The 21,454-nt window shown below is 39.3% G+C and overlaps 1 protein-coding gene across 1 annotated transcript in view; it reads left to right on the forward strand.

The window, feature by feature from the left end:
• Positions 1 to 21,454, forward strand: part of cntn3a.2 (contactin 3a, tandem duplicate 2) — a 220,099-nt gene that overhangs the window by 171,287 nt on the left and 27,358 nt on the right. The window contains exons 15-17 of the mRNA XM_061976496.1: positions 415 to 573; positions 12,808 to 12,957; positions 14,608 to 14,678. Of these exons, the coding sequence (XP_061832480.1) occupies positions 415 to 573; positions 12,808 to 12,957; positions 14,608 to 14,678 (380 nt within the window). The remainder of the gene's footprint in view (positions 1 to 414; positions 574 to 12,807; positions 12,958 to 14,607; positions 14,679 to 21,454) is intronic.

Here is a 21,454-nt window from a genome sequence, read left to right on the forward strand (position 1 = left end):
ATGAAAATGAATGATAAAATGCTGATCCTTCTAGACTGTGAGATCTTTTTTTCATCTTTTACTTGTATTTTTATGTCACTCCCGGCGTCCACACGCGTCTGCGGTTTCATCGATCAATCACCAGGAGGACTGTGAAAAGGGAAGAATTGCAGCTTGAGTGAATATGGGGGGATAAATTGTGAATTAAATTTTAATTCCCTGTGAAGGGCATCACCTCTCTTCCGGTTTGAAACTTAAGAAATATTTCCCCTTGCTAACATCGATTTAAAGGTGTTATAAGGCTTCGGGCTCAGGGGCTGACAATCGCCCGGTCGACATGTTTTATTCATGCCAACACGTTCCTGAGAGCTGTGTATGTTTTCCTGTGTGAGCGCATGCATGGTGACTAAATGTGTGTCTATGTTATCGAGCCAGGCCCGCCCAGTCCACCAGACTCGGTGACAGTGGAGGAGGTGACAGACAGCACGGCCCAGCTGCTATGGAGGCCCGGTCGGGACAACGGAAGCCCCATCACCAATTATATCGTTCAAACCAGAACGCCGTTCACCGTGGGCTGGCAGAGGGTGAACACAGGTAGAAATGTCTAATTGTACACTTTTGTCAGGCATCTGGTGAACCTCCACAGGGAGATCCTGGTTTGCGAGGAGGGCGGGGAGAAAGGTCAGCTGTAGATGAGAAGGGTGTGAAAGGGCGACGGAGTGTTGTCTTGCTCATTGGAGCTCACCAAAACCACTTCGCACCTGTGTCAGTCAAACCGAAGTCATGTCAAGTCAAGTTGATGTTAACCGTCTCTCTTGTGCAGACCATAGGCGCCGATCCCGTGGGTGCATCAGGGCCCCGAGCACCCACGTGGGATTGAAGGCAACTTTCAATCTTTAAAATAATTTTGTTGTTGATTTTGTGGTGAGGTTGGTCCGTTTTGCATTGTAAAAAAAAGTCACAAATCATATAGTCTATAATTAACAAAGCCTAATCAAGATTTCATTGTGCCCGATAACGTACTAATGACACAAACGTCTTGACTTTTAATACACTGCACACAAGCGAATGATGGCATACTTAGTCAACAGCCATACATGTCACACTAAGGGTGGCAGTATAAACAACGCCAACACTGTCATAAACATGTGCCATATAGTGGAACCACACTAAACAACAATGACAAACACATTTTGGTAGAATATGTGCACCGCAACACAACATAAACACACCATAACAAATTCCCAGAATTCCCTGCAGCACCAATATAAACAAACGCCATTGGTGGATCTACACCGTACATCCACTGTAATGATACCACGTACAATAGCTATCTCGTCGATACTACTATGATTACATTGATATTTTTTAGCATCACAAAATCTTCTTTCGTTTTTAATGTATGTTATGTTTATAAACTCAGTAAATATGTCCCTGGGCACATGAGGACTTTGAATATGACCAATGTATGATCCTGTAACTACTTGGTATCGGACTGATACCCAAATGTGTGGTATCATCCAAAACTAATGTAAAGTATCAACGAAGAGAAGAATAAGTGATTATTACATTTTAAAAGAAGTGTAGACAGATCATGTTAAAAGAGAAAATAACCAGATGTTAACAGTAAATGAACAAGTAGATTGATAATTCATTTTCTACCACTTGTCCTTAATAATGTTGACAAAATAATAGAATGATAAATGACACAATATGTTACTGCATACGTCAGCAGACTAATTAGGATTATTTGCTTGTTTACTTACTACTAAAAGACAAGTTCTCTAGTATGTTCACTATTTTATTTTAAGGACAAAATTGCAATGATCAACATATGTTTAATGCGTTATATATTTGTTATGTCACCACTGTTAAGAAAAACTACCCCAAAACCCAGCATTCAGAGAGGCTTCCAAAACTGCATGCAAACTCACACCAAAATGCATGAACCTTATAATTCGGCACTCTGGGATTGTTTAACATGAGTATCCAACGTTGTAACAGCATTTATAAATAAAAAATAATAATAATATTAATACAAATAAAATAAAAAAAGCTATATCAACACAGGTCCCCTTTAAAAAAGGAGCTTTTGTAAAAGTTGTTAGGGTGAATAATTAAAAAAAACTATTCAGCATTTGTGTATAATTGGGTCAAACAGAGCTTTTTGGCTTCTGTTATGTTGCGGCGTGAAAAACTTTAAAAAGATCGATCTAAATGCTGCGGAAGGCTAAAAAACATGAGCTTTTTACGCTCATGGCGCGTCACGCCAAACAATTGCACATAGTCACGCTGTCTAATTTGCTTCATGTAACATGCTTAGTAATAAACCTTAAAGGCACTGCCTTTGCCTGCCGGCCCAGGCAAATAATATCTACAGCTTTTCACACACACAAGCGAATGCAAAGCATACTTGGTCAACAGCCATACAGGTCACACTGAGCGTGGCCGTATAAACAACTTTAACACTGTTACAAATATGCGCCACACTGTGAACCCACACCAAACAAGAATGACAAACACATTTCGGGAGAACATCCACACCGTAACACAACATAAACACAACAGAACAAATACCCAGAACCCCTTGCAGCACTAACTCTTCCGGGACGCTACAATATACACCCCTGCTACCCCCTACCCCCCCACCACCACCTCAACCCCGCCCCCCAACCCTGCCCACCTCAGCCTCCTCATGCTCTCTCAGGGAGAGCATGTCCCAAATTCCAAGCTGCTGTTTTGAGGCATGTTAAAAAAAAAAAATGCACTTTGTGACTTCAATAATAAATATGGCAGTGCCATGTTGGCATTTATTTCCATAACTTGAGTTGAATTTTTTTGGAAAACCTTGATACATTGTTTAATGCATCCAGCGGGGCATCACAACAAAATTAGGCATAATAATGTGTTAATTCCACTACTGTATATATATTGGTATCGGTTGACATCGTAATTAAGAGTTGGACAATATCGGAATATCGGCAAAAAAGCCATTATCGGACATCTCTAGTAACAAAAGCGTGACTGTTCACGTACAGCCTTGGCTCTCGTGTCGTTTAAAGGACAAAAACCTGATTTCTAGTTCGGCGCGATAAAAAGTTTATGTGTTCATACTCAATTAACCTCATCGACTGAGGAGGTTGCAACCAACATAGCGGAATCGGACACTTCTCAAACCGGATATCCAGTCGCATCGGGTTATCATTAACAACCCTAATAGACACACTCTGACCTCATGAAACATCTCAACTGCATATGTCAGATATTTGAAAAAAATAATACAATTGTTTTAATTAAAGTAACGCAATAATTGCTTTCACTAGTAATCAATTACATGTATTAAAGAGTAATTCCGTTAGTAACCCAATTACTTTTTTGGCAAAGTAACAAGTAACTATAATTAACTCCCTTTTATAAGTCATTTTCCAAACACTGACACACACACTAATGATCAGACACCACACCCTCAGTGTCACCCACGTCCACTGACCTCAATTTGCACATACGAAACAGATCAGAGAACATGTTTTATGAAATCTTCTACATTAGCTCATGCATATAAATGTTATATTAACAGAATATAAATAATGAAGTTATTGATTTATGAATGCTGGTATAATTTTGCACACGACTAAAAACATTTTTAAACAAACGTGCTGTGTCTCCTGCGCTAAATTTAAAAATCAACTGCACATCTAATTTGTCAGTATTGATGAACATATGTGTGTTCAAGACAACTAATGTTGCTTTTGTAGGCTTATTATTGGCCAAAAATATGCATGACAGCTAGTGAATGTTTTTTTTTTAATACCATCGGTGTAGATAAAGATTTGGTGTAACATCTGAGTGGTGTATATGTGTTGTTTTTTTAAATATTTGTGTTCATGTGGACACAGGGCCACACTACAAGGCTCTATCGGTAAGGAAACCGTTCATTTTCAATAAAACATTTTTCAGGAAATATACTTCTGCCACAATAACGTATCATTATAATATTGAAGGGCTTTATTGTCGTATGCGCAGCTGTTAAACCACGCAATAAATTCCTTCTTTGCCAGTTCCCTGAATATGCATTTAAAGATAGATACAATGCAATAAACAAACATAAACTTACAGGAATGATGCATGAAAAAATGTAGTAGGAATATGAGGTGCAATTCAGTTAAAGGAAATTGTGCAGCTTACTGCAGAATGACGAATACCGTTACAGTGGTAAGACATTCACAATGTGTATTACTTCAGTTGTAAAGACATTAAGGGTGTAACATACCGTACAGGGTCTCTGCAGGTTCTAACAAATCAAATTTAGGACTTTTTTTAAGACCATATTTAAAATAATTTAAGACCGTTTCACATCCAAAGTACAAAGACATAAAGGAAAATCAGAGGGCCAAAATGAATTGTAAGTTTTTTAATTCATTAACTGATCTTTCACATAGGAAAACAAAATAGTGAAACTAACTAAATACACCTCAAGCCTCTCTATTGTAATGCAATTAAAAAAATAGTATCAAACATCATAACAGCCATTTTTTTTAGATTTGACATTGAATTGTTTTCTTGCAAAAGGTTCAGTGTGCTTTGTCATGTCTGTTGATCATGTTTTGTTTAAGTTATGTTCCGTTTGGGTTTTGTACACTTAGTTCCTGCTTTTCACTCCCTTGTTTTGTCACCATAGCAACCATTAGTTTCACCTGTTTCACGTTTTGAGTCACGCACCTGTTTTCACTGATCATGTCACTGCTATTTAAACCCGTCTGTTTCTCTTGATCGTCCTGGTGACATTATCTATCCTAGCCATCCATTCTACCTCTGCTACCCATGAGATTCCTGTTTATTATAGTTCATGCCTCATGCCATGCCACAGTAAGTGTTTTTGTTTCATGTTCATAGTTATTTGCCTTTGTGCTAGTCTTGGTTTCATTAGTCAAGTTTGTTCTCCGCCATTGTGCGCGTCTTTTTTTTGCTTCCTTTTTTTTGTAGTTTGTTAGTGTTTTGATAAATCATGTACTTACATTCACGCCTTGCCCGCGCCAACTTTCCTTTGCATTCCGGGAAAACAAACTCCAAGGTCCACGTACTGACATGCTTCAGATCAAGTGTTTTCATGTAACAACAACAACCAGAACGTCAGCCATGGAAAAGTACAACAATACCACTGTTAGCATCTCTGCTCAGTGGCCTTGTGGTTAGAGTGTCCGCCCTGAGACTGGAAGGTCGTGAGTTCAAACCCCGGCCGAGTCATACCAAAGACTATAAAAATGGGACCCGTTGTCTCCCTCAGCATCAAGGGTTGGAATTGGGGGTAAAATCACCAAATGATTCCCGAGCGCGGCCACCGCTGCTGCTCACTGCTCCCCTCACCTCCCAGGGGGTGGAACAAGGGGATGGGTCAAATGCAGAGGATAATTTCACCACACATGTTTAACAAAACGAGAATGCACTTCAAGCGTCTCTTTTTTTAAGGTGTGCGTAACTATCGTTAGGACTTTAAGTTTAACTGCTAAGGCTTCCGGTAAATTGTTATTTTTTACAGTGTTTTTGTGGCTGTCAGAATTGAGCAGACAGATAAAAACATCGACAGTACTACTACTGTATCTGCACAAAGTTGTGGAAAACAGAGAGTGCAAAAGGAAAGAAGGCGCATGGCTTACATCCTCAAACGTCATTTGGATGTGAATAATGTGGATAACATTCAAATTTACCCAGTTCAATTTGTATCTGGTATGTATGAATACATTTTTACCTGTTTTTGTGACTTTTTGGAAAACAATGCTTATAGACAGGGACTAGTTTTTATTCAAGATGACACTCGCAAATCTTCCTCGCAAACAGTAAACACACAACTTGTTTAGCTTTTAATGCCAGCTGTGTGTTTGTGGCGTTTGAGCATCTTTTGACACGGGCTTATGCTGGATTTTTTTAATTTGACAATATCATTCCATTCACTTTCACCGCCATGTTAACTAATGCTTCCTTCCCGGATGGCTCCACATCCAGGTCCTAAACACCTTGTACGTTTCCATCCACCGGCTTCAAGCATGCTTTAAAGCAAACAGGTGTTATTCGGCCAGCGGGATGAGTTCGCTAAGTATAAAAATGAGCCAAAATTTTTGAATGACGAAACTGCTGTTGTAAATGTGTCCAGTAGATGTCGCAATTCTTTGTCTCTTTGTAGATTATGCTATATAGTAGAGATGCGTGGTTTGCGGACACAACCGCGGAGTCCGCGGATTATCCGCGGATCGGGCGGTTGAAATAAAAAAAAAAAAGATTTTATCCGCGGGTCGGGTCGGGCGTTTGAAATAAAAAAAAATTAGATTTTAAATAGATTCAGGCGGGTGGCAGTTAAACCAATTCGGAAATATATATACATAGTTAAATGTTGTTACCCACATACGAAAAACGAGCAGGCACCTGCAGCATATGCCACAACAGAAGAAGAAGAAAAAAAGAGATGGACACTTTTACGGAGCGGAGAAGGGACGCCTCGCCGGGGTCCGGGACCGAGGCCCCTTCCCCCGAGAGGGCCCCACCGGGAGCCGTAGCTGAGGTGATCCGCGAGAAGGGCCCGACGCACGTCCAGGGTCACCACCGCGCCCACCGCACCGACACCCCGCCTCGTCCGCCTTCGCCGCGGCCGGCGTCACGCGCAGCAGGTAAGCAGCTTACCTGCCCGCCACCCCAGTGGCCGGGGGCTCGTAACAGGGGGCTCGTAACAGGGGTCACTCCGCGCGCTCCGCCCGCGCAGCTTACCTGCCCGCCACCCCCGTTGCCGGGGGCGCGTAACAGGGGTCACTCCGCGGTGGACGGTGGCCATGGAAGTCGGAACCCGCTAAGAAGTGTGTAACAACCCACCTGCCGAATCAACTAGCCCTGAAAATGGATGGCGCTGGAGCGTCGGGCCCATACCCGGCCGTCGCCGGCAGCGAGAGCCGCGAGGGCTAGGCCGCGACGAGTAGGATGGCCGCCGCGGTGCGCGCTGAAGCCTCGGGCGCGAGCCCGGGCGGAGCCGCCGCGGGTGCGAGGGACATCGCACCTCCACGCGCTTGGAGGTGCGCTCAGCGCGGCTCCCAGATGATTGCGCACTGGTGTCTCCTTTCTTTAACAGGCAAAAGCTTTATAACCTCACTAATGCCTTGCATCGTCTATATTAGATATATAACAACGGGCGAGTGCGGGCGGGTGCAGTTCTGATTAAATGTTAGAAACGGGTGGATGGCGGATGGTTGACGACTTTTGTGATGCGGTTGCGGATGAAATAATTGCCTATCCGCGCATCTCTACTATATAGGTAAAAAAAAACAAAAAAACACATGATGTTAGTACATCAGTACATCCTGTAATTTTTATCTTGATAGATTGAAAATTAACACCAATGAGTTGACTGATGAACTTTATCACATCATTTATTCAGAAAGTATAAATAACGATAAATAAAGGTAGAATACTATTAACCGCAACATGTAAGTGTAAAAAAAACCTAACAGCATTATGATTTGTACATTTTCAGAATGTGCTTGTTCTATTTTTAAACAAAGAAAACAATCTGAAGTTGTCTTTATTTTGAAGTTATCGTGCTGTGTAGAGATGCCCGATATTATCGGCCTGCCGATATTATCGGCTGATAAAAGCGTTAAAATGTAATATCGGAAATTATCGGTATCGTTTTTTTTGTTTTTTTTTGTTTTTTTTATTAAATCAACATAAAAAACACAAGACACACTTACAATTAGTGCACCAACCCAAAAAACCTTCGTCCCCCATTTACACTCATTCACACTCATTCACACAAAAGGGTTGTTTCTTTCTGTTATTAATATTCTGGTTCCTACATTATATATCAATATATATCAATACAGTCTGCAAGGGATACAGTCCGTAAGCACACATGATTGTGCGTGCTGCTGGTCCACTAATAGTACTAACCTTTAACAGTTAATTTTACTCATTTTCATTAATTACTAGTTTCTATGTAACTGTTTTTATATTGTTTTACTTTATTTTTTATTCAAGAAAATGTTTTTAATTTATTTATCTTATTGTATTAATTTTTTTTTAAAAGTACCTTATCTTCACCATACCTGGTTGTCCAAATTAGGCATAATAATGTGTTAATTCCACGACTGTATATATCGGTTGATATCGGTATCGGTTGATATCGGTATCGGTAATTAAAGAGTTGGACAATATCGTAATATCGGATATCGGCAAAAAGCCAATATCGGACATCCCTAGTGCTGTGATTTTAGCAGTCCGGCCCCCTTGGGAGTAGATTTTTCTCCATGTGGCCCCCGATCTAAAATGAGTTTGACACCCCTGCTTTAAAGTGATCGTTTTGGAGCCACAAATCGTTGAACTTGCACTTAATCATCCAATGCAAGTAATTTGGCTTTGACAGGTGGTGCGCGATAAATTCCGACTGGGGCAACAAGGTAGCCTACTTTCGTTTCGTTTTATAGTCACGTTATAGCATCTTCAAAATTCTAAATATTTAAAAGCAAGGCTGAAGTTTATCTATCCATCCATCCATTTTCTACCACTTGTCCCCCACTTGAAAACTGTCCAGGGTTTCCTCAGGTAAAAAAGAGACACTCAGATGGATTAACAGCAGTGTGAGAAGATAAAATGTCACATCTGATCGTGTTTATTTTTTTTCTAAATAAGGCCCTAAGTCAGGGGTCTCCAACCCAAAATGTTGAAAGAGCCATATTGGACCAAAAATATAAAAAAACAAATCTGTCTGGAGTCGCAAAAAATGAAAAGCCATATATAAGTCTGAAAATGAAGGCAATACATGACATAAATGTTTATTAGCTATAATAGCCTACTATCAAAATGACTATGTGTCGCAGGCTGAAGCAAATCTTCGTTGACAGAAATGTTAAAATGTAATATTTATTCTACACATTTTTACAACATTAGACTTAGACAAACTTTAATGATCCACAAGGGAAATTGTTCCACACAGTAGCTCAGTTACATGATGGAAAGTGTAAGAATGGAAAGGACAATGCAGGTATAAATAGACTAATATAGCGATAAAAACTCTAACATATATACGAAAATATACATGTGTACAGTATACTATATATACAGATATATCATATTATGTCTATAACATATATACAATATATACCAATGACCATGTACAATATTACAATATATGTGACAGCAGCAGCATAAAATAGAGAGTAGATCCAGCAGAAAATAGACATTAGAAACCATTAGTAAATCAGAGGCTACTCAGAAGGTGCGATAACTCCTGGAAATTGCTGGCTTTTAATGGCCAAAGGTATAGATGTGTGTGTCCAAGTTAAAGGAAACGGCAGGCTGTCTTCTTCTAATAGATTTATTACAATCTTTGGCAAGCTAGGTATTGTTTGCTGTGGTCTGGAACAACATGGCACTCAAACAATTACCGTATTTTTTGGAGTATAAGTCGCACCGGCCGAAAATGCATAATAAAGATGGAAAAAAACATATATAAGTCGCACTGGAGTATAAGTCGCATTTTTTGGGGAAATTTATTTGATAAAACCCAACACCAAGAATAGACATTTGAAAGGCAATTTAAAATAAATAAAGAATAGTGAACAACAGGCTGAATAAGTGTACGTTATATGACGCATAAATAACCAACTGAGAACGTGCCTGGTATGTTAACGTAACATATTATGGTAAGAGTCATTCAAATAACTATAACATATAGAACATGCTATACGTTTACCAAACAATCTGTCACTCCTAATCGCTAAATCCCATGAAATCTTCTACGTCTAGTCTCTTACGTGAATTAGCTAAATAATATTATTTGATATTTTACAGTAATGTGTTAATAATTTCACACATAAGTCGTTCCTGAGTATAAGTCGCACCCCCAGCCAAACTATGAAAAAAACTGCGACTTATAGTCCGAAAAATACGGTAGTTGAACTGCAGCCAATATTCCATAATGTGTCATGAGACATCCAAAACTAAATCATATGCAAAGAGGACAAAAGTAAAGGATATTAAATGAGCTCAAATATACCTACAAATGAGGCATAATGATGCATTATGTAAATACATCTAGCCTAAATAGCATGTTAGCATTGATTAGCTTGCAAATATGCCTGATTAGCACTCCAACAAGTCAATAACATCAACAAAGCGCACCTTTGTGCATTCAAGCACAGCATAAAACTTTTGGTGGACAAGATGAGACAAAGGAGTGGAAGATTTTACATGTAAACAAACTGTTGCCTCGCAGTGCACACTACGGTAAGTTCAAGAACCGCTGAAATTAGTAGGACAAAATGATGAAGCTCATACACACAAACATATTATACAGTGGGCTTTCTAACAATTGGGAAGGTTTGTGTCATGTTTGTCCTCAAACAAAAAATATACTAAAACAAAAAAATTATTCCATTTTTTTAAATAATTTTTCGTTACGAGGGTGGCACTAAAGAGCTGCATGCGGCTCGAGAGTTGCGGGTTGCTGACCCCCGCCCTAAGTGTAGAAAGACAATAAAATTGAAGCCTTGCAATGTATTTCAACGACTATTAAAGGGAGCAAATTTTGACACGTGTTTTGCTTGAGATAAAAAGCATGATTGAAAATCGGTATTGAAAAAGCTTTACATGGCTGTCCTGCTAAAACAATAGGATAAGAAGATTCCCAGTTGTAGAATGCACAGTATTTGTTTGTGTATCACTGCCCTGTGATGCGTTTAGAATGATGCAAGTGAACAAGCTTGTGTGATTGAGATTGTTGGATGTCAACTCTGCAGGGGCTTCACAAAACAATGAGGTTGTGAAAAATCGTCCACTGCAGTCATTTATTCCTGTATTGCTGTAAAATGTAATCTCATTGCAATGCCTGCTCTTAGGATAGAGTGGGAACCATGTTTGGTTTTGAATCCTTTTGGGGGGGAAAAGATGTTTGTAAAAAGCCCAGGGAGGCAAGCAAGTAAAAATGGCACAGGATGGGCAATGGTCTACCTCTGTGAGGCAAAATAGGAGAAAACCAGAGCTTGAACTCTGTGGGACCAAAAGTAGAAGCTTAAGGGGATCTAATCGGGTGAACACAGGCTTATATAATTAAGTCTCATAAATTCACAGTCCGGGAACAAACAGCTGCCCTTCTGCTCTGCTGCAGCCCAATAAATTCCCACTTCCTGTGACCGTTTACTGGTCTAGACTCAAATCTGCAGCTCGCCTCTCAATCATCCAAATTGTCCTGAGATTATGGACCACACAATTGGCCCGCAAATCTCACATCCACAGTCATTAAAAGTCTTTTCCACGAGCCGACAGAAAGTTCTTGCATGAGTTGAGACTGAGAGCAGTTCATTTATAAACGCCCTGGTATTAACAGCTCTGATGATCGCCATACTTGCCAACCCTCCCGGATTTTCCGGGAGACTCCCGAAATTCAGCGCCTCTCCCGAAAACCTCCCGGGACAAATTTTCTCCCGAAAATCTCCCAAAATTCAGGCGGAGCTGGAAGCCACGCCCCCTCCAGCTCCATGCGGACCTGAGTGACGTCAGGTGCGCAACACCACGTAAATCGTTGGCCAACCAAAAAGTAACCCCAGTACGCTATAGCCAACATTCACCAGGAGATGGCAACAGACAAACATAGATCACTATTACATTCCTCTCCTTTTAGAAATGTATAGAAGTTACTCAAAATAAATATACAACCCAACCAAAAAATGCAGCAGCTCAATTAAAAAACTGTACTTAAGCCACATTCTTTTTTTTTTTTAGTACTGAACTCTTAACCCTCATTTGTAAAAAATAACATGCTTATTATACAAACAGTATTTGTACACCTTTAACACAGATTTTTATACTGTCTTCAGAGATTCAGTTTTTTTGGTGGTACTCGAAACCTTTCTGGGTACCTGCGAAAGGGTGTTCAGCATGGTTGGAAAAATAGTGACAGAGAATAGAACAAGGATGGACAATTCAACCCTTAACTCAACAATGAGTAGATGAGTGTTATGTGTGTATATGTGTAAATAAATGAACACTGAAATTCAAGTATTTCTTTTATTTATATATATATATATATATATATATATAATATATATATATATATAATAAAATAAATATATATATAGCTAGAATTCACTGAAAGTCAAGTATTTCTTATATATATATATATATATATATATATATATATATATATATATATATATATATATATATATATATATATATATATATATATGAAATACTTGACTTGGTGAATTCTAGCTGTAAATATACTCCTCCCCTCTTAGCCCCGCCCCCAACCACGCCCCCGCCCCAGCCCGACCACGCCCCCCCACCCCCCGAAATCGGAGGTCTCAAGGTTGGCAAGTATGATGATCGCACTGTAGAAGAATACCTTTAGGTAACACAGGTGTGGTCTGTTCTTGTGGAAAATATTGTTCTGGAACCGGTACATAATAAAAATGCACTATTTCTGAGGTTATCTAAAAAAAAGCTTGGTTTTGTTGTTAATAAATGTTAAAGTGAGTACCCCTTTAGTCAGCTAGGATAAGCTCCTGTTACCCTTGACTCTAATGAAAAGAATGATGGATGGGCAATAAGATCTAACCCCTCTTAATTTAGGGTTTTATTTGAGTTTGTTTCAGTCTTTGTTGATCCCAGAATGTAGAGACAGCAGGCGAAGTGCAAGTAAAAACTATTTTATCATGGAAAACAAAACATAACTAGTGCAGCAGGGTAGTGCACAAAAAGGAACCAGAGTGTACTTTTGATTTTTAAATGACTGATTGATGGATGGATGATAGAACATATTATTTGTGAATTGTTTTTGTGTTTTTGTAGTTCCAGAGAAAATTGGCGGGAGCATGCTGACAGCCGCCGTAGTGGATCTCAACGCCTGGGTGGAGTATGAGTTTCGAGTACTGGCCAGAAACAGTGTTGGAGTTGGAGAACCCAGTCCTGTGTCAGCAAAGACCAGGACCGAAGATGCAGGTACATAACATAATAATCTGAAATCATTAAAATGTTGGATTGTATCATTATTTTGAAATCTCCCCTAATTTTCGCACTATAGTTTGCGCCTAAATATAAGCCACACCCACCTATTTTTTGGACATATGTTGGACAATGAGGGGAAATCTTTTTATTGAGCCACCATAGATCCAGTGCTGATGTACTGTGTAGTTTGCTGCCTGCTCTGCTGCATACAGGAAGGCCCTGCAGAGGGTGACCAGGTTAGCGGAGAAGATTATCGGCCGCCCTCTGTCCTCTCTAGAGGACATTTCTCGCTCGCTCTGCCTCAGCAGACCAAAAAAGATCCTGGCAAACAACTCTCACTCTGGTCAGCACTTGCTCAAGCTGCTGCCATCAGGGAAGGGATTTTGGTCACAAAAACAGTTTTTACCCGTGGGCCATTAGGATATTGAATCTGTCCCAATAGCTTACACTGTTTTTCACTGTTGCACTGCAGTTTGTATTGTTATTTATGTATTTATTTTTAACATGTTATTTATTGTTTACATTGTATTTGAACTGCACCTAACAGAGTAGCCACCTGTGTTTCCATCATGCGCTCATGTTTGATGACAACAAAGCATTCTATCCTATTCTCTTCTGCATTGAAACATGCAATATTTACACAGGCGCTTGAGTGCTGTCTTCGTCCTTCACTATTTGTGCGCTGGGGTCGTTGGGATCGTCTTCTTCCGTGTTAGAGTTGGGGGCACCGGCTTGCATTGTCCGGCGTTTCCTCGTTTCACTTTTGTTCTCAAGACAGGACGCCTCTAGACTTGTGCCATTTTCTTCGGCGCATGGCAGCCCTTTATGGGCCCATTGGTGCTGGTGGATTTCCATTCAGCGAGGCGGATCTTCGGCTACGGGGCCACGTTGTGTGCATTCTGTTGTGTCTTATCCATGATGAGGGTTAGTGTATAACGGGCTAAATGGCCGACTGAATGATTGTATGGGTGTGTTTGATTTAATATGATCCATCATTTAATCATTTATCATTTAATTATCATCATTTAATATGATATTTATTTATTTATTTATTTATTTATCACTGTGAGCCGCAATTTACCGTATTTTTCGGACTATAAGCCGCAGTTTTTTTCATAGTTTGGCCAGGCTCCAGTGTGACTTATATATGTTTTTTTCCTTCTTTATAATGCATTTTCGGCAGGTGCGACTTATACTCCGGTGCGACTTATACTCCGAAAAATACGGTAATTGTTTGGATGTGACGAGGCAAAATTAATTGGCGGACCTGGGAAAAATGTTTCAGCTTATGGACCAGAAATGATGGTATGTTTTCTTTTTGTTTGAACCAAGAAATTTGTGCACCTTCCCTGATAAAATGTTTGGTTTTGGATCATTTTTGATACAGTGTTTCTAATGTACATTAAAATATGGAACTGACATTCACATTAAATATTTAGATATCTTTTTTTGCCAAATCTTGTAAAATTATCTTTTTTTTTTGTAGTATTTTCTTTTCTTTTAAATGCAGAGAAACTTCTGAACCTGAATGAAACTTTCCCTCCTTGAAGCTATTTCCTTGGCAAATGCCTTTGCTCTTAGAGTGCTCTTGTTCTTTTTTAGAGTTTCTTATGTGGAGGTGTTGACAAGTTCTCTGTTGTGTAGTCCCTGATGCAGCGCCAGGTGATGTGGGTGGAGGAGGCGGGAGCAGGTCTGAGCTGGTCATCACATGGGAGGTAAGTCATCGATCTTAAGTTGTTCAAAGTTACGCTTTAGGCAGGGTTGAAAAAGAGCCCGATGTACGATCTTTTCCAGCACTATTTAGCCACTTGTAGAATGCAAGACTTGTAAATATATAAGAAAATGATTCATTCGTCAAGCTCATGCTGAAAAAAGAAGATACCTCAAGTGGGCATGGCTGACAAATGGCATTTATTTAATTGGCTTCTGGATCAGTTATGATGGAGCCCTATGAACTTTGCCTGGTGGACAAACATGGGACATGCAAAAGTAAAAAAGAAATTGAACTACTTGTGTTTTGTATTTCAGAATGATGCTTTTTAGATTCCAGTTCATAATTGTGTTATAAATCACACATTTGGACAAAATATTTAGATTTAAAGCAAAATTTACTGTACCCACATAGTGTATGCTACTGCATTTAGAAGCCTAAACCAAGTTTGTGTTTTCCAGACTCCTTCTTTCCCCACTTCAAAACCTCCTCAATAGTTTTGACGTGCACCTCCAATAAAAAATTTTAAAATCTGTGATTTGTCGGCTTTTCGTACATTAGTCTGTACACGATAGGATGTGCAGACTAATGTACGAAAAGCCGACAAACCTTCGCCAACGCTTTCCCTTTCGATTTTTAGTTCAACATTTGCAAAAAAGCGACTGTTACTCGATAGCACAATTAATAGTTACAGTTAGAATAACACCCCCATGTCAAGGGATAGGTACTGAATTCGGAACTTCAATAGGTTCCGTTAGTTCAACCAAGTACAGGTTCACGAAGGATCAAACAGTGCCATATTTGTTTATTTGTCCATGGTAAACTGCCTCTAGGTCAGGGGCGCCCAAACATTTTGCCTCCAAGGGTCAAAGTTAAAACATGCCAATGGACCGGAAGCCAAACACAGCAATTTTAGGCATAAAGCAGCAGCCTCAGTGAGGAGTTTAGCCCCAAACCGCAATATATAAGATGGTGGACATCACCATGCTTGTTAGATTGCATCTAATTACTTTGCGGACATGCAATCAATGATTTTGTGAGCTTGAAAGTGGTCAATATGAATATGTATTACATTTGAGAAGCCACCCTTTGGTGGGCCTAACGGAATGACATAGCCAATATAGGCACGCTGGCCCTACTTCGGGCAGCCTTGCTCTTGGTCAGAGTTTCTTAACCAGTGCCCATTGTTGGGCCGCGAGCGCCCCCTAAAGCAGTGTTTTTCAACCACAGTGCCGCGGCACACTAGTGTGCCGTGAGATACAGTCTGGTGTGCCGTGGGAGTTTATGTAATTTTACCCATTTGGGTTAAAAATATTTTTGGCAAACCAGTAATTATAGTCTGCAAATTATGTGTAACCGTGTAATACTCTTCCATATCAGTAGGTGGCAGCAAAGACTTACTGTGGAGCAGAGACGGCGTCCACAAAGTACATCCGAACATGACATGACAATCAACAATATCCACACAAAGAAGGATAAAAACAACTGAAATATTCTTGATTGCTAAAACAAAGTAGATGCGGGAAATATCGCTCAAAGGAAGACATGAAACTGCTACAGGAAAATACCAAAAAAAAAGAAAAAGCCACCAAAATAGGAGCACAAGACAAGAACTAAAACACCACACACAGGAAAACAGCAAAAAACTCAAAATAAGTCACGGTGTGATGTGACAGGTGGTGACAGTACACTTACTTTGAGACAAGAGCTATAGTGATGCATGCTTGGTTATGGTTTAAAGTCATATCCAACAATTGCGACAACAACTTTTTACTGTCAACCGTGTTTCGTTTTTTAACGATTTCTGCTGGTGGTGTGCCTCCGGATTTTTTCAACGCAAAAAATGTGCCTTGGCTCAAAAAAGGTTGAAAAACACTGCCCTAGAGGACCGCCCAAAAATATGTTTCTTAGCTGTGTTCAAAATGTGCTAGCTCGATACTAGTTGGATATTGGATATGCCATGTACGTGCAACTTTGATTGATTGATTGAGAAGTTTATTGACATCTTAAATAATTGAATCCATGTAATGCTTTAAAAAGGCAAATGGATGGCACAAAAAGCCAAAAGGCTTGTTTCCATTGTGGTCCATTAAATATTCATCACATTTGATACATTCAATAATAAAAGATATATAACCTGTAACATGTATATAAAAGATTATAAATTATGTACATATACACAGTATACATGTCAGGTGATTTGAAAAAACAATATATACAAAAATGGGGGGGTGTATATATACACTATGTACACTATGTACAACTAATTAGCATCACCGATTTTTCATGGTGATTCCAGTACCTTTTAATTTGGTAATTAAAACTACGATTAAGAGACTCTTTACAATGAAACGTCTGGTGTGTAATAAGCGATATCATCCAACTGCAGCCATTAATGGGCGTTCTCGTGCTGGTGGGAGCCCCCTTTTTAACATCCGTACGGAGTTTCAATATAAGATCTTCAGTCTGTATTGATTGCGTGGAATGAGCTTGTAGAAGCCAGCTAATGCTATTTGTATTATTTGTGTTGTATTTTCTTTGCGCAACTGATTGACTTATCATTTGGTGATTGGTGGGGATATGACAAGTTGACATGGCCACAGTGATCGCATATAGTTTGATCGCATTGATAAAACGTATTTAGATCGCATTTAGTTTGGAAAGCTTTTTCACCATTGTTTTGAATCAAATAAATGTTTAAAACGCAACATTGAAGCGATCATTTCTGGACAAGCCAGCACATCCGGCAGGTAGATTTTTTGTGGATAATCACTTAACATAACAAACTAAGACATCTAAGAAATATTTGTCTGATTTAGGGTTAAAGGTATACCGGTGCAAGTATAGTACGCGATACTAATGAATCATATTCGGGACTATACCACCTCTAAAAAGTACCGGTCCCCCAAGTATCATCCCTGCAGGATAAGGAATAGCTAAACATGCTTCACTACACACCGTAGCTCACCGACGTCAAAATGTAAACAAACGCCATTGGTGGATCTACACCTGACATCCACTGTAATGATACCAAGTACAGGAGCGTATCTACTATGATTACATTGATATTTTTTAGCATCACAAAACAATTTTTTTTAATTTTTTTTTTAATGTATGTTATGTTTATAAACTCAGGAAATATGTCCCTGGACACATGAGGACTTTGACTATGACCAATGTATGATCCTGTAACGACTTGGTATCGGATCGATACCTAAATTTGTGGTATCATCCAAAACTAATGTAAAGTACCAAACAACAGAAGAATAAGTGATTGTTACATTTTAACAAAAGTGTAGATAGAACATGTTAATAGAGAAAGTAAGCAGTAAATTAACAAGTAGATTCATTTTCTACCGCTTGTTAACAAAATAATAGAATGGAAAATGACCCAATATGTTACTGTATATGTCAGCAGCTAAATTAGGAGCCTTTGTTTGCTCACTTACTACTAAAAGACAAGTTATCTTGTATGTTCACTATTTTATTTAAGGACAACATTGCAATTAGAAACATATGTACCGAAAGATTTTTTGCTAAAATAAAGCCAATAATGCAATTTTTTGTGGTCCCCTTTATTTAGAAAAGTATCTAAGTGCTGGTATCGGTACCAAAATATTGGTATGGGTACAACACTAATCTAATTGAAGATTTGGTTAGGGTGAGGGAAAATGGGCAGGTGATAATTACAAAAAAATAAAGAAAAACTAAACAATATCCTACTTACCGACATAGTCTCTCATGAAATATTTTCCCTGACAATATACCATGATGTAAAATTGCCAATATGGAAGGAGGGTTGACATCATATTCATTTTGCTTTGTAAAAAATATATGTGATTTTTTTTTAATGAAAATTTATCCAGACACCCCCATTGGACGTTCTTTTGTCATGACAGAAACGCCATGGCGGCAACAAGACTCTTGTTGTACAAACCCCGTGTCCATATGAGTTGGGAAATTGTGTAGATGTAAATATAAACGGAATACAATGATTTGCAAATCCTTTTCAACCCATATTCAGTTGAATGCACTACAAAGACAACATATTTGATGTTCAAACTGATAAACTTTTTTTTTGCAAATAATCAAAAGGTGGCAATAAATACTGATAAAGTTGAGGAATGCTCATCAAACACTTATTTGGAACATCCCACATGTGAACAGGCAAATTGGGAACAGGTGGGTGCCATGATTGGGTATAAAAGTAGATTCCATGAAATGCTCAGTCATTCACAAACAAGGGTGGGGCGAGGGTCACCACTTTGTCAACAAATGCGTGAGAAAATTGTTGAACAATTTAAGAAAAACCTTTCTCAACCAGCTATTGCAAGGAATTTAGGGATTTCACCATCTACGGTCCGTAATATCATCAAAGGGTTCAGAGAATCTGGAAAAACCACTGCACGTAAGCAGCTATGCCCGTGACCTTCGATCCCTCAGACTGTACTGCATCAACAAGCGACATCAGTGTGTAAAGGACATCACCACATGGGCTCAGGAACACTTCAGAAACCCACTGTCAGTAACTACAGTTGGTCGCTACATCTGTAAGTGCAAGTTAAAACTCTCCTATGCAAGGCGAAAACCGTTTATCAACAACACCCAGAAACACCATCGACTTCGCTGGGCCTGAGCTCATCTAAGATGGACTGATACAAAGTGGAAAAGTGTTCTGTGGTCTGACGAGTCCACATTTCAAATTGTTTTTGGAAACGGTGGACGTCGTGTCCTCCGGACCAAAGAGGAAAAGAACCATCCGGATTGTTATAGGCGCAAAGTTGAAAAGCCAGCATCTGTGATGGTATGGGGGTGTATTAGTGCCCAAGACATGGGTAACTTACACATCTGTGAAGGCGCCATTAATGCTGAAAGGTACATACAGGTTTTGGAGCAACATATGTTGCCATCCAAGCAACGTTACCATGGACGCCCCTGCTTATTTCAGCAAGATAATGCCAAGCCACGTGTTACATCAACGTGGCTTCAAAGTAAAAGAGTGCGGGTACTAGACTGGCCTGCCTGTAGTCCAGACCTGTCTCTCATTGAAAATGTGTGGCGCATTATGAAGCCTAAAATACCACAACGGAGACCCCCGGACTGTTGAACAACTTAACCTGTACATCAAGCAAGAATGGGAAAGAATTCCACCTGAGAAGCTTAAAAAATGTGTCTCCTCAGTTCCCAAACGTTTACTGACTGTTGTTAAAAGGAAAGGCCATGTAACACAGTGGTGAACATGCCCTTTCCCAACTACTTTGGCACGTGTTGCAGCCTTGAAATTCTAAGTTAATTATTATTTGCAAAAAAAAAATAAAGTTCATGAGTTTGAACATCAAATATCTTGTCTTTGTAGTGCATTCAATTGAATATGGGTTGAAAAGGATTTGCAAATCATTGTATTCCGTTTATATTTACATCTAACACAATTTCCCAACTCATATGGAAACGGGGTTTGTAAAAGGGTACCGGTACAATACTTGTACAAACACTTTGTATGGCTTATCAAAAGACAAGAGTGGCACATTTAATTTAATGCCAAAAGACGACTTCCTGAAAACACACCGTTTCAAACTGAAATGAATGCGTAATGGAAAATTTGGGACTCAGAAGTGTAAGAAAAGATGATGTAACAACTAGACAGCACAATTATAATTATCTTAAATTAAAAATTTATATTTTATTATCAAACAAATTAACATTTATTACCAGAAATACAAAAAATTGTACCCTTAAGTCCAGGTATAAATTCCCAGGTGACAAGAATTGGTACCGTATCTGTTCAACCCAACCCGTGCCTCTCTTTAATTGCCATTGTTCAGTCGCACCAAAGGAAACGACCAAGTAGCCAAAGTAGCCGACTGAACGTGTGTTGCAGAACTATGAAGGGATCACAACAGCATTGGAAGGGACAGTATAGTGATTATGCACAAGCATAAACCAGCCTTAAGTGGTCTGTGCCCTAACAATACATTTTATATAAACATACAAATGGTACAGTAGACCAGTTTTTTTTTTCTGGTGTGCCGTCTGAGATTATGTAGTTTCACTTATTTGGGTTAAAAATATTTTATGCAAACCAGTAATTATAATCTGCAAATAAAGTGCTGTTGTTGAGTGTCGGTGCTGTCTAGAGCTCGGCATAATACCTACTCTTCCATATGAGTAGGTATTAGCAGGTAGCTAATTGCTTTGTAAACGTCGTATCTAATGCTTAAACCAAAAATAAACAAAAGGCGAGTGCCCCTAAGAAAATGCATTGCAGCTTAGGGAAGGCTATGGAAAACGAAACTAAAACTGAACTGGCTGCAAAGTAAACAAAAACAGAATGCTGGACGACAGCAAAGACTTACAGCGTGTGGAGCAGACGGCGTCCACAAAGTACATCTGTACATGACATGACAATCAACGATTTCCACACAAAGAAGGATAGCGTCCACACAACTGAAATAGTCTTGATTGCTAAAACAAAGCAGTTGCGGGGAATAGCGCTCAAAGGAAGACATGAAACTGCTACAGGAAAATAACAAAATAGGAAAAAGCCACCAAAATAGGAGCGCAAGACACGACACACAAGAAAACACCAAAAAACTCCAAATAAGTCACGGCGTGATGTGACAGGTCGTGACACTTACTTTGAGACAAGAGCTATAATGATGCATGGTTGGTTATGGTTTGAATTCATATCCAACAATTGCAACAACGACTTTTTACTGTCAATATCAACTACCGATTTTACATTTTTTATGTTTTCTGTTGGTGGTGTGCCTCCGCATTTTT

This window comes from Nerophis lumbriciformis, linkage group LG01 (genome assembly GCF_033978685.3).
Source record: "Nerophis lumbriciformis linkage group LG01, RoL_Nlum_v2.1, whole genome shotgun sequence".
NCBI classification, from domain to species: domain Eukaryota; kingdom Metazoa; phylum Chordata; class Actinopteri; order Syngnathiformes; family Syngnathidae; genus Nerophis; species Nerophis lumbriciformis.